We start from the raw sequence: 15,366 nt of genomic DNA on the forward strand, positions 1-15,366 counted from the left end.
GATAACATTTTTTTTTCTTCACTCCATCAGTGAGATGTTATCTCGCAGAAGGTTTATACTTAAAGTGAACCTGTCACCAGGTTTGGCCGATAAGAAATACGGCCATCACCCTTCAGAGAAGATATACAGCCTTCTATAGTGCTGTATATAAGCCCCCAACCCAACCTGTAAGAGAAGAAAAATAACTTCTATTATACTCACCTGCGGTGCAGTCCAGTCCGAGGGGTGTCGCTGGGCTTGGTCCAGCGCCTCCCATCTTCTTACAATCCACGTCCTCCGGCTTGTGTGGATGACGGGTCTCCTTGGCACAGCGCTCCTGCACAGGTGTACTTCTCAGCCCTGTCGAGGGCAGAGCACAGTACTGCAGTGCGCATGCGTCGGGGCTCTTTGACCTTTCCTGTCACCTGCGCACTGCAGTACTTTGTTGTATACCAGTCTTGACAGTTGATGGCCGTATCTCTTATCGGACAAACCTGGTGATAGGTTCCCTTTATGACTTACAACTGTAGAGGCCCTATGTACAAGCTAGAAATGAAATTACCCCACAAATGAGAGATTCGGGTGGTATACCAGATATATGTAGCCATGGTGCCCACATCTTTTCACATTTAGCCAATGCTCTTCTCTTATGGTAAACTTACTTCTCCATATGAAGCAACCAATTTACTTTACCCTTGAACTCAGTTCTGGTTGGTTGAGATTCCAGTAGCCGATGTTGTGCTAGCAGCTTCCTGGCCATGGGCAATATTCCAGCTATAGGAACGCTTATGTATTCATGGGATAATACATCTTCAACTAGTCCAAGAAATGATACATATGCAGTCACACCCTGATAAATGGTGCCTATTATATCTACTACTTTCCCACATAAAAATCTTCATAGTTTGGAACACCACATAATATGAAAAATTCCAGAGAAAGCTTGACATCTAACATAATAGTGAGCGCTTCGTAGATCGTAGTTTAAAGGACAATGCTAAATTATTTCTTTCTATATCAATAGGGAAAACGGGGGCCATTCAAATTGTTTATTATTTTCTTTTAATTCTATGCTCTAGTCCACTGGAGGGCTTAAATCCAAGATTGTTTGATCTTTTGTATTCTATACAGTATTGCAGTATGTAGGGAAATTAAATGGCTTTCTACTGATACCGCTGAACAAAAAGTGGAATAAAACACGATCAAAAAGTCAAAAGGTAAATAAAAATGTTAACACAGAAAACGTCATCTTGTCCAGCAAAAAATAAGCAGTCAGTGGAGAAATAAAAAAGTTATAACTCTCAGTATATAGTAATGTAAAAACAATTTTTTTCTCAAAAATATTTTTTATCGTGTAAAATCAGCAAAACATAAAAGAATGTCAAAAGCAATAATAAAGGATTTTGGGGATATGTCAAAAGTAAAAGAAAAGTCAAAGATGCTATAGGATTTTTACAGGATGAAAATGATGAAATGGTAAGACAGGATGTTGAGAAGGCTGAACTTTTAAATTCCTATTTTGCATCTGTTTTCTCTCAGAAAGGAAATGTAACATCAACTGTTATTCACTGTCCTATTAAGGGAATAGAAGAATCCAGGATATCTATAAACAGAAAGATAGTGAGAAAACACTTAGCTAACCTAAATGAATTCAAGTCTCCAGGTACAGATGAATTACACCCCAAAGTACTGAAGGAGATAGCAGAAGAAATTTTTGAACCCCTCTCCATAATCTTTGAAAATTCTTGGAGAACAGGAGAAGTGCCAGAAGACTGGAGAAGAGCAAATGTTGTTCCTATCTTCAAAGAGGGGAAGAAGGTGGACCCAGGCAACTATAGGCCGGTGAGTCTGACTTCTATACCAGGAAAGATCTTTGAACAAATTATTAAACAACATGTATGTCAATACCTGGATAAGAATGAAGTGATTCAACAGAGTCAGCATGGGTTTGTAACTAATAAGTCATGTCAGACTAACTTAATTTCCTTCTATGACGGTATCACTGATTGGGTGGATCAAGGAAATGCTGTAGATATAGTATATCTTGACTTCAGCAAAGCATTTGACAAAGTCTCTCATACAATCCTTATTGAAAAAATGACTAAGTATGGAATGAACAAGGCAACTGTTAGGTGGATTCATAACTGGCTTAGTGATCGGACCCAAAGAGTGGTCGTAAATGGCTGCACATCCAGTTGGAAGAATGTCTCAAGTGGGGTACCACAGGGCTCTGTCCTGGGCCCTGTATTGTTCAACATCTTTATCAACGATTTAGATGACGGAATTGAGGGTAAACTGATTAAATTTGCTGATGACACAAAGCTAGGAGGGATAGCTAATACTAGAGAAGAGAGAGAGGATTCAAAAAGATTTAAATAAACTGGAGAAGTGGGCAGCAACTAACAGAATGGTTTTTAACAGGGAGAAATGCAAAGTACTACATCTGGGCAATAAAAATGAAAAAAGCATATATAGAATGGGAGGAATAGGGCTAAGTGACAGCACATGTGAAAAAGACTTGGGTATACTAATAGATCACAGACTGAATATGAGTCAACAGTGTGATGCAGCAGCAAAAAAGGCAAATGCAATTCTAGGATGTATGAACAGAAGCATACAGTCTAGATCACGTGAAGTCATTATTTCCCTCTACTCCTCTTTGGTCAGACCTCATCTGGAATATTGTGTCCAGTTTTGGGCACCACATTTTAAAAAAGACATCAACAAACTGGAGCAAGTTCAGAAAAGAGCGACCAGAATGGTGACTGGACTGCAAACCCTGTCTTATGAGGAAAGGTTGCAGGATTTGGGAATGTTTAGTTTGCAAAAGAGAAGACTGAGAGGAGACTTAATAGCGGTCTACAAATATCTAAAGGGCTGTCACATTGTAGAAGGATCAACTTTATTCTCATTTGCACAAGGAAAGACTAGAAGCAATGGGATGAAACTGAATGGGAGGAGACACAGATTAGATATTAGAAAAAACTTTTTGACAGTTAGAGTGATCAATGAGTGGAACAGGCTGCCACGAGAAGTGGCGAGTTCTCCTTCAATGGAAATCTTCAAACAGAGGCTGGACAGACATCTGACTGGGATGATTTAGCGAATCCTGCTTTGAGCAGGGGGTTGGACCAGATGGCCCAGGAGGTCCCTTCCAACTCTACGATTCTATGATATAAATGTGTCATCGCTGTAAACAAACTGGCCCAAAGAATAAAGCTGTCCTATCACTTTTACCACACGTGGAATGGCATTAAAAAAAATTCCTGAATTGCTGGTTTTTGTTCATTCTGCATCCCAAAAATCAGGAAAAAAAAAAGCGATAAAAAAATGAAAATAGTACCAATAAAAAATGTTAAAGTGTCCCTCACATGACTGTCAGAAAGAAATATAGAAAAATTATAGCTCTAAGAAAATGGCAATGTAAAAATTTGTAAACAAAAGCTACTTCTTTTAGCGTGTGATAGTAGCAAACATAAAAAATGTATATAAATCTGCTGTCTCTGTAATCGCACCAACCCAAAGAATAAAGCCATCTAATCACTTATACTGCACGAAGAACGGCCTAAAAAAAATAAAACCAATTCTTCAACTGCTGTTGACTTGTTTATTCTGTTTCACAAAGATCACTAAACTTGTGGGTGTACCCCCCGAGGTACCCTCACACAGCTTGTAGAGCTTAATTCCGTACCTGGCCCTCTTACTGAGCAGGTAACTTGAACCTCCCCTTGAAATGCATTAGGACTCATACATGCAGCTGTACCTTTGAGGCATGTACACCTCAGCAAACTTGTTGCTAAAGTGCTCAATGACCGGCTGAACTTTGAAAAGTCGGTCAAAGTTGGGGTCATTTCAGGGAGAACAAAGTGCATTATTGTTGTAAAGCAAAAATTTATGGATGGCTTCAAAACGTTTACGGGTCATGGCAATGGAGTGTTGTATAAAACATCAAAACTCCTATATTGCCAAAGTTCTAGCTTCTTCACTATCCCCATATGAAGGACTAAGCCACACAACATCATGATTTCTACTGCGTCTACAGAGGTCTAGTTAGAAAATAATGAAGGGTGGTTTTAGGCAAAAACTGCTGGGCTCACAAATATGTTTGGACCACCATGAGGCTCACAAAAGAGAAAAAGACTTTGAAAAAGTCAATTTCTGTGAGGCCGGGTGTCAAATTTGATTCCTGATTGCGCCACAAAATCAGGGATCAGTGGCTTAATCTTTGGCAGGGGTCCATACAGGATCAGCAACTATGGGCGCTGGTTCAATTTCTGTCCTGGGGTGTCTGTGTGGGGGTTCAGCATCACTTGAGGAAGAGAAAAAAATAAAAGGAAGGTGGGATGATCATCCTCGCTATCAGTGTCGGAGTCAAGGAAGGCGTATGCCTCCTCCGCTGAACACAGTGATTGGGATGAGCAGGACATTTCTTTATGTACTAGCTGCTGGCCCGATTCTAAAGCACCGGGTACTCTAGAATATGGCCAGCGGGAGATTAAAATAAAAAAGTGATATACTCACCATCCGACGGCCTCCGGACTTTCCCTCCTCTCCACGCTCCTGGCATCTTCCGTTCCCAGTACTGCTTTGCGCCAAAGACCGCTGCTGACGTCCTCTCGCGAGAGCGCGGCGTCATCAGCGGTATTTTGCGCAAAGCAGTACAGGGAACGGAAGATGCCGGGCGCATGGAGAAGAGAGAGAGTCCGGCGGCCATCGGAAGGCAAGTAGATCACTGTTTTATTTTAATTCTATTTTTTACACGTTTATGGTACCGAGGGTCCGGAAGAGTCTCTTCTCCTCCGGACCCTGGGTACCGGCTAGCACCAGTCATCTCCCGGCTGCGTCACGGCTGAAGCCCGTGCGCCCGGAGATGACCTGCGGCTAGCGCCGCTGATCTCCCGACGGTAGCGGTGGCGTGCGTCCTCCTAATTGAGGACTGCGCCTGCAAACTGCGCCTGTCGCCGATTGGTTGAGGCCTGGAAGCCGCGACCAATCAGCGCAGCAGGATTTCGGTTACAGACAGACACCATAAGACTATTATATATAAAGATGCGGCGTTTGTGCGATTACCAAATTTTATTCAGTTTTTTGTGTGTGCGCTTGATGTAAACGTTTTTTTATTTAGAAGATAAAGAAAGAAGAAAAGAATCTAGAAAGAAAAAGATAAAAATAAAGAAGCAACAACCGGAGGTTGATCACTGATGTGTGTCAGTGATGTGATCAGCTGATGTGATCAGCGCTCGACGGCTATAGGATGCATGCATGGATGTGATACTTTTTTCACGCATGCTCTGACACTAACACCAACTCAACTCAGTAAAAAACATTGTACTAGACGACGATTACTACGTTGTTTTTACTGTACCTAATCTAAGTGTTTAAAAAACAAAAAAACAACAAGAGGTTGATCACTGATGTGATCAGCACTTGACGACTGTAGGACAAATGCACGGATTTGATTATTTTTTTGGGCGCTGACGTTAACTCAATTTAGTAAAAAGTACCAGAATATATTTTACTGTCCCTAATCAAATTATTTTTTGTGAATAGAGAATAAACAACTGGACGACGGTCAGGAATATTAGTCACCAATCAGCACTCGACGGCAGTAGGACACACGTACGGATGCAGTGCAAAAAGGGGATAAAAAAGTAGGTTAAGTCTTTGTCAAAAGCGAGCTCAGGTGCTAATCAGTGGTGTGTATCTAATCAGAGGCTTGGAAACTATAGGATGCACACAAAAGAGGGGGGGGGGGGGTGTCGAAAAATGGACAAGGACAGTGATCAAACATTCGCTCGGTAGCAGACGGCAGGGTGGGGAGCGGGAAGGGATTAGGGTGGGTTAGGAAAGGTCAAGAGCTCTTCTTTCTGCTACAGCCGCAGTAGCACAAACACCTGCAGTGATGCACAGGTTTCAAAAAGTCTGACACCACAAGGCCCAGCATGGCGCACAGAACGACAGTGACCGCCCTGTACAAATCCGCAGCTAGAATGAGGAAGTGCAGGGCGGTCACTGAGAGGTCAGATGCCGTTTGTGCTCTCTGATTAGTGTGATCGATGTCATCGTTGATCGCACCAATCAGAGCTGGTCCTGGTGACTCTGTGGTTGCTACATGGCAACATGGTGCGTTCGGCGCACCTTCAAAAGTGCGCAGCGCACGCAAAAATCCTACTAGCGCACGGTCTGCGCACCCTATGCTAAAGATAGGGTGCGCAGATCGCATGCAGCCGTGTGCGATAGTTGGAGGAAATGACCGGACGGGTCGGGGCTTAGCGGCGCCGTGCTTTGCATGTAAAATACGCTAGTCTGAAACCAGCCTAAAACACTGAAAAATGCTGCGATTAGGTGTTTGGAACTGAACAGCCATCAGCCAATCACAGCGATCGTAGTTGTGGGGGTGGGGGGTGTCACCATCTCCCGGGTTGATGACTCCATGTGGCCTGCTTCAAGATTGCGCCGGCACTTTAAAGTCATCACCGCAACTACAGTCATGGTGCCGCATTTAAGAGGACATTCATGCGTCCAACGTCGGTAAAAACCAGCCAACCTGGTTGTAAAGGGGTTAAGATGGTGTCACTTTTGGGTATTTACGGTCACATAGGCCCTCAAAGCTACATCAAATGTGACAATGTCCGAAAAAAAAAAAAAAATCGGTTCTGTAAAATTTGTTGGAAAAACAAAAAATTGCTGATCAACTGAATCTTTCTAACTTCGTAACAAAAACAACTTACGTTTAAAAAATGTTTATTTAAAGTAGACATGTGGGAAATGTAATATATTAAGTATTTCGTGTGGTAGCATAAAAACTAAAAGTTTGAAAATTGCAAACTTTTCACCCAAATTCTGATATTTTCACAAAAAAAAAAAAAAAGAACAAAATATCGACCTGAATTTACCACTTTGGTGACTCAGAGGTACTGCCACATATAGGGGCACTAGTCAGAAATGTAAAATTCGGCCTGATCTGGAAGCTGAAAACAGGCGCGGGGGTGAAGGGGTTAATGTAACCATACAGCTACGACAGTAAAATGCATACCTTTGTCTGACATGCTTGGTTTCTCCTTTTTCTGCTTGTATTTGCTTACAATTTTATGAAACAGATTCTTCTTCGGAGACTGTAAAGCAGTTGCTATAAAAGTACAAAACATCCCAGTGTGGTTATTACATCTCACCCAATACCACCATACACTGGAAAGAAATATTTACTCATTTACATTTAAATATATATTACTTCTTCCTTTGAAAGCGATACAGTGGTCTCCTACACTATTCTACCCACCAAAATTACTGGAAACCCAAAGGACCTACAGTAATAATAGGTGGGATCTGTTAACCCCTTAATGACCGTCAATACATCTCTTAACTGACCTGAGATTTAAGAGACTAGCATCCCCATACAGGTGACAATGCAGCAGCTGTTGGCTGTACACTATAGCTGACAACTTGCTATATCACAAACCATCAGTGTTGTCACAGTCCATCAGTGTCATCGAGGTTGCATCATTGTGCCATACTTGTGTACGAGTGCTGTCCGTGTGACAAATGATTTTTATGTATTAAATTTTTGAAAACTCTGCAAAGGCCCTTAATACAGTGGTATGTAAATTTTTTGCACCCCTGGTCAATATTACTGTTAAGTTGAAGATGAAATGATCTCGAAAAGGCCTACAGTTAAAGATGACACTTTGTCTAATACAAAGGAAAAGTCTTTTTTACATTTGAAAAATTACAAAAAGTGAAATGGCCTATGCAACAGATTGGGCACCCTTAAGGTACTGTCACACTTAGCGATGTACCAGCGATCCCGACCAGCGATATGACGCGGTCAGGATCGCTGGTACATCGCTAAGTGGTCGCTAGTGAGCTGCCACACAGGCAGATCTCACCAGCGACATCGCTGGGGACGGGGGTCGCTACTTACCTGTCACACTAGGCGATCCTTCGTCCTCCCGCCCGGCTCCACGCCACGCGTCGCTCGTCTCTCCTCAGGAAGCACAGCAGGAAGCTGACGACGAGAAACAGTCCAGCCTGTTCTCGCGCGATCAGCGATAACCAGTGGGGGAGCGGGTCGTAGGTAAGTATCAGACACAGCGATATCGCTAGCAATATCGCTATAACGTCACAAGTTATAGCGATATTGCTAGCGATATCACTTAGTGTGACATGCCCTTTAGAGATTTGTGTGCTCAGATAAGGTCTGAAACCTTGGTCAAAGTTAATTAGCCGGGTAGGGTTATAGCTTCTTCACTCCGACTTTTTTTGCTCTAGTCGGACGAGTTTCATCTGAAACTTATTTTGTTTCATTCGGGTTTCACGAAACCCGATCCGACCAAAGTCGCTCAACTCTATTCTTTACTATTGTCGTTACAAAAGGCTAGGTAATGCAAATTTCCCAGCTTTGTAAAAACTCAGCCTACTATAACCTTGCGCCAAAACACAGCAGCCATGGGTTCTTCTAAACAGCTGCCTAGCACTCTGAAAATGAAAAATGGTGGAAGCAGGAGAAGGCTTCAAGAAGATAGCAAATCATTTTAAAAGTTGCCCTCTCCTCAGCTCAAAATGTAATTAAAACATGGTAACAGGGGTGCCCAAACTTCCACATGCCACTGAAGATACACATCTAATTTCAAAACCACAGGACACATTATAAAAAAAGGCACCATTTAGTGCCTTGCATGTTGACCTAATGTTACAGTTAATAAGCTAATAAATGAATAACATGAAGTCCCCCTACCCTATTTTTTATATCTAGCAAAGGCAAAGCAGATAGCCGATATCAGGCTGGGAAGGTTCCTGGTAACTGAGCCCTTACAAGACTAAAAATACCAGCCGGCATCAAGCCCAAAAGTGGTGCATCACATGAGATGCTCCAATTCTGTTGCTTCAACTTGGCTCTTACTGATTGCCCTGGTGCTTGGCTATTGGGGTAATGGTAGGTTGGAGTTGCTATTAGCTGTGAACTATCCAAAAAAACAGCTGACATCAAACTCTGGTGTTAGTAATGGAGAAGTTCACTATATATATATATATATATATATATATATATATATATATACTGGCCACTTTATTAGGTACACCATGCTAGTAAGGGGTTGGACCCCCTTTTGCCTTCAGAACTGCCTCAATTCTTCGTGGCAGAGATTCAACAAGGTGCTGGAAGCATTCCTCAGAGATTTTGGACCATATTGACATGATGGCATCACACAGTTGGCGCAGATTTGTCGGCTGCACATCCCTGATGCGAATCTCCCGTTCCACCACATCCCAAAGATGCTCTATTGGATTGAGATCTGGTGACTGAGGAGGCCATTTGAGTACAGTAAACTCATTGTCATGTTCAAGAAACCAATCTGAGATGATTCGAGCTTTATGACATGGCGCATTATCCTGCTGAAAGTAGCCATCAGATGTTGGGTACATTGTGGTCATAAAGGGATGGACATGGTCAGCAACAATACTCAGGTAGGCTGTGGCGTTGCAACGATGCTCAATTGGTACCAAGGGGCCCAAAGAGTGCCCAGAAAAAATTCCCCACACCATGACACCACCACCACCAGCCTGAACCGTTGATACAAGGCAGGATGGATCCATGCTTTCATGTTGTTTACGCCAAATTCTGACCCTACCATCCGAATGTCGCAGCAGAAATCGAGACTCATCAGACCAGGCAACGTTTTTCCAATCTTCTACTGTCCAATTTCGATGAGCTTGTGCAAATTGTAGCCTCAGTTTCCTGTTCTTAGCTGAGAGGAGTGGTACCCAGTGTGGTCTTCTGCTGCTGTAGCCCATCTGCTTCAAAGTTCGACGCACTGTGCGTTCAGAGATGCTCTTCTGCCTACCTTGGTTGTAACGGGTGGCAATTTGAGTCACTGTTGCCTTTCTATCAGCTCGAACCAGTCTGCCCATTCTCCTCTGACCTCTGGCATCAACATGGCATTTCCGGCCACAGAACTGCCGCTCACTGGATTTTTTTTCTTTTTCGGACCATTCTCTGTAAACCCTAGAGATGGTTGTGCGTGAAAATCCCAGTAGATCAGCAGTTTCTGAAATTCTCAGACCAGCCCTTCTGGCACCAACAATCATGCCACGTTCAAAGGCACTCAAATCACCTTTCTTCCCCATACTGATGCTCGGTTTGAACTGCAGGAGATTGTCTTGACCATGTCTACATGCCTAAATGCACTGAGTTGCCGCCATGTGATTGGCTGATTAGAAATTAAGTCTTAACACACAGTTGGACAGGTGTACCTAATAAAGTGGCCAGTGAGTGTATATATATATAAAAATCCCACGCAGGTCTGGCGCACTCCAGGGAATCCGTTGCCCAAAGCCTATGGAGCCACTCCCGGCTCACGCTGCACTCCGTGAGACCCAGCGACTATGAAGAGCAGTAAAGTTACTGACATCACCGCTATTTATTTCGGGTCTTGAGGAGGGAAGTGTGAGCTGAGAGTTGCGGCTGATAAACTATAGAGCCTCAAAACAAAGCTCCATAGGCTTTATAAGACGAAATGATGGAACGTCGTGGGACGTGCTGGACTATATCGGACCGGCGTGGTAAATTTTCTAATAAAGTGGTGAACGAAGGACAGTGTATTTTTATTTCTCTTTTTTTTTTGTTTTTCTGGTTTCCATTTGTGGACTACAACGCATTTCCTGGACTATATCGGACGTGCGTAGGATTTGATTTTCTTTTTGATAAATTGGTAAACCAGGGAGAGTGTCGGGGAGTGGTTTTTTTTTTTTTTTTTTTTTTGTACTTTTTAGTATCAGATTAATAATGGGGGTGTCTGATATACACCTCTCCATTATTAACACCAGGGCTTGATGTGAGCTGTGCTTTTGAACAAGTCACAGTGGACATCAGCCCCGACAACCATTACCCTGATTGCCAAAGCACCAGGGCGAAGCAACTGAATTAGTGCATCTCATGTAATGCTCCACTTCTGTGGTGGCTTCGGGTTAGTATTTTTCGGCTGGAAATGGTCCAATAACCATTGACCTTCCCAACCTGATCATATCAGCCCGCAGCTGTCTGCTTTATCTTTGCTGGTTACAAAAAAAATAGGGGGACCCCAGATAATTTTTTTAAGTCTATTTATTAGGTTAATACATGTACAGTAAGCTACACACACAAGGCACTAATTACACTGGTCAACAGCATTTTTGGTGCCAAAGATATTTCATCGAATTTAGGGTATTTTTGGGGTGCTGATTCTGAATATGTCATCAGTTTTGCCAGATTGGCTCAAGTTTTTGAGATTTTTGGTATCTTATTTATAGCACTTGTTGGTAAATGCGACGCATCATCTCATTAATTTCTTTGGATTAGTACTTGAACTGAGCAGTTCTCAATATAGTTTTGTGTTAATTAGTGTTCTAAAAGTTTGTTCATAGCTTGATTTTTGCACTAACTTTATGTTGTTGTCTGTTTTCCAGTGAAAAGCATGAACTCATCATGAAGAAGTTGTCTTAACGATCCAGACTCATTCTGTTACATTTGTGGTGAATATACACTGCCAAAACATAGAAGAAACATAACACACTTCGTAAAAAAAGTGTATTTTGCCTATTTTGGGGTTATGCTTGGGGACCAAGACAAGTTTTGGGCACCACACATAGTGTGCAAAGCATGTATCGAATTATTACGAAAATGGAGCAAAGGACAAAGAAAAAGCTTCAAATTTGGTGTTCCAATGGTGTGGAGAGAGCCAAAAAATCATCATGATGACTGTTATTTATGGTAAACACAGGTACAGGCACATCTTCACAATGAGGGACAGGCCTTCTTGCAGATTCCATGTTACTCCCATTTTCGTTTCTTATGCTTATTGAATCCTTGCACTTGCACTGCACAGAAATAACAGTCATCATGATGATTTTTTGGCTCTCTCCACACCATTGGAACACCAAATTTGAAGCTTTTTCTTTGTCCTTTGCTCCATTTTCGTAATAATTCGATACATGCTTTGCACACTATGTGTGGTGCCCAAAACTTGTCTTGGTCCCCAAGCATAACCCCAAAATAGGCAAAATACACTTTTTTTACGAAGTGTGTTATGTTTCTTCTATGTTTTGGCAGTGTATATTCACCACAAATGTAACAGAATGAGTCTGGATCGTTAAGACAACTTCTTCATGATGAGTTCATGCTTTTCACTGGAAAACAGACAACAACATAAAGTTAGTGCAAAAATCAAGCTATGAACAAACTTTTAGAACACTAATTAACACAAAACTATATTGAGAACTGCTCAGTTCAAGTACTAATCCAAAGAAATTAATGAGATGATGCGTCGCATTTACCAACAAGTGCTATAAATAAGATACCAAAAATCTCAAAAACTTGAGCCAATCTGGCAAAACTGATGACATATTCAGAATCAGCACCCCAAAAATACCCCAAATTCATTAAAATATTTTGGACACCAGAAAAAAAATTTTTTTTCGTTGACCTGTGTTATATATCTATCTACTTCATATCTACTTGTCTATCTTTGCACATCTTGAAAATCTGTAATTTCTACTCTGCATTCTATTCTGGCATGTATATCATCCGTGCTGCCGGAAAAAAACCAGACATGTCTACGTGTGTGTCATACATGAAGGGGTTCTAATGGTATGTGCACATGACAATTTCAAGACAAAGATGCCGGCGGTCAGTGATTATATTGTTGCTACACTGGTATGGTCACAGTATAGCGGCAGCAATGGTTACATGCTGATCCTGCTGGAAGAGAGAGGAAACCCAGGCAATGATGTGGAGAAGTGATGGTACATTGGTAGATACATGTTCTATTTTTAAGACTATTCACAGTCCATTTGTAAAGTAAAAATTAATTGGGCAACCTCTGTAAGATAAGTAGCTCTCTCTATTTAATAGTTGAGTCCCGTTGCAAAGGAGAAAAAAAAGTATACAAATCTATACATTAGTGGTTATGGTTCTCCAATGAGAAGCACATATCACAGCCACACTCCACGTGGGATCATAATTGTTGCCACCAAGACATTTCATTAAAAACATGACAAACTACTGGTACCTTTGATTACTTTCTGTTCCTCTGCTTGCTCATTTTTGGGCTTTTTCTTCTTCCTCTGCAATGAAGCATTTTTGCGGTCAAACGTAACTGGACTAAACTGAGGAAGACTATTGAATTTCTTTTCAAATTCTTCTTCTAGCTTTGCCAAACTATAAGACACAGCACAGTTAGTCTATTAAATGTAGGAATGGGATTAATTGCAATTACAGCTATGGATTATACATCATTAAAATCACAATTATTTCTATTGCCCAGGAAAAATACAACACAATTGTTCTTTCGTTCCTAGCTTATTTTAGATGGATCGTGGCTTACTCCTTAACGGGAACCTGTCACGTGAAAAAACACTATTAACCTGCACATACTGTATATTATCTGAAAGCTAATAAAGTTCTGAAACTGCCCGGCACTGATACTTAGAACCCTACTGCAGGGAGAAAATGAAATTTATTCCTCCTGGTAATGTTCTGGTTTCAGCCACGGGGACGGAGGAGCAGGTTAAGTCATCGCTCTGTGTATGGTGAGCTGCAACTGTGGCTGCGCCCCCCACAATGACTGGCAGCAAGCCCTAATGTTGAGCTGTTGGCAGTGTCGGGGGGCGTGGTTACAGCCACCACTCTATACACAGAGCGGTGACTGAACCAGCGCTAGCACCGCCCCAATGACAGAAACTGGAACACTGCCAGGAGGAATAAAGTTAACTTCCTCCCAGCAGCGGGGCTCTCAGCGCAGGCAGCGGGCAGGTTCAGAACGCTATTAACCTGCAGTTTAACCTCATAGCTGTAGTTTAATAGTATTTTTTCATGTTCACTTTAAAGAAATTTCCAAGAGTTACATTATTTAGGAACAAAATATATCATGGTCTCTTCAAAGCATTTTCTTATGGCACATAATAAAGATTATAGGGAATTTAATAACAGTCCTATTGAGCACATTCTCATCAATGCCACCGATAGAATACAAAAACTTAATTGTAAGGAAATCTACTGGATTTATAGACTGAATATACTCAGACCAAACGGACTAAATGAGATCACGGAAGTTTTCCTGTAAAATCGTGGTGTTGGTTTTTTTTTATAGAATTAAACATGCTCAGATCATACATATCAAATATAATCAGTGAAATTCTTTTGTAAAATCACTGTTATCCATTTATTTAATAATGTATTAATGTGGTGGTGCCTGGTGCTGGCACTCCTTTGCCGGTTTTGTGACCTGTGTCGCTCTTCTGATAAGGGAGGGATTCGATCTTCCCTTATCTGCTCCTCGTTGCCTCGCCAACTTCTTTTTTCCGTGGCTCCAATTTGCCAGGCAAAGACTGAGGAATCAAATGATTATTTTGAATTTAAATTATAATGAAAATGTACTCCTTTATTTTGGACTGTCAAATTGGAATGAATATTCATCCTTTCATTATCTTTTCAAAGGAATGTGAACCCCCTGGTGGTAAACTATGTGAGCCACGATTAGTGGTGCGATTTGTTACCTATGATTTGTGGTGTCACTTGTAATAATATTTTTGAGACCTTCAATCATTTTTAAATGTGCTGATACATTTTACTCCCATTTTTACTCATAAATCACACTAGTTTTATAAGCAACATATACAACAGTTTTTTATTTGAAGATTTTTTTACTGGAATATTTTTAATATAATATATTTATTCGTAATTCTCTATTTATTAGTTTCTAGACAATAATTTTTTTTATTAATGGTGGTAAAATAGAAATATTGTTGATGCATATTTATACATATACTTTCTGTTGATAATCTTGTTGATTCAGATCCTCTTGTTGAAGATCCTTATATCTGCAGCTTGAGTGTGGCTGCACCAAGCTATGTCTCTGTTGTAATGCGCTCTCTCTGGTGCAATCCTTTTTGGTACTATAGGTTCTTGCACCCTGTTTGCCTTCTTTTGTTCAATTTTTTTTTCTTTACTTTTTATAGTAATACACTGATATTAAAATAAAATAATAAAAGATTAATTCATTACAATGCTTTTAAATAATTTCAACTGTTCATTTATTGTAACCTGTTCATCATGTGTCTTGTGAATGAACTTTGACATTGCTCATCAGGTGACCATATTGGTGCCGGTATTTGAACTGTTTGTCTATTTAAAGGATGCAAATTGTCTCTTCAGAGAGGAAGAGGACTAGAACTCTAGTGCCACCTATTGGAAGTAGCAATCCTAAAAGTCAATGTTGACCCTTTGCGCTTAGCATGTCATTCTCCACAAGGAGAAATTATACTTCTTGGATATCGGTCATACACCTCTCACACAGCCAAACCAGATGTCACACTTTGCACTGACGAGGGACAGTACCCCGAAACACAATGTCTGCA

The 15,366-nt window shown here is 41.2% G+C and overlaps 1 protein-coding gene across 3 annotated transcripts in view; it reads right to left on the reverse strand.

Annotated features, from left to right (window-relative positions):
- The window catches only part of BBX (BBX high mobility group box domain containing), an 87,032-nt gene that overhangs the window by 28,547 nt on the left and 43,119 nt on the right, over positions 1–15,366 (reverse strand). For 2 of the 3 annotated variants that reach the window (XM_073586260.1, XM_073586259.1), the window contains 2 exons: positions 13,020–13,168; positions 7,016–7,108 (listed from right to left, as the gene is read on the reverse strand). In XM_073586260.1, coding sequence (XP_073442361.1) covers positions 7,016–7,108; positions 13,020–13,168 — 242 coding nt within the window. The remainder of the gene's footprint in view (positions 1–7,015; positions 7,109–13,019; positions 13,169–15,366) is intronic. The other variant, XM_073586261.1, reaches the window with a different exon arrangement.

The sequence above is a fragment of the Dendrobates tinctorius genome, unplaced genomic scaffold (genome assembly GCF_039654945.1).
Source record: "Dendrobates tinctorius isolate UK_male_01 unplaced genomic scaffold, ASM3965494v1 ptg000091l, whole genome shotgun sequence".
NCBI lineage: Eukaryota > Metazoa > Chordata > Amphibia > Anura > Dendrobatidae > Dendrobates > Dendrobates tinctorius.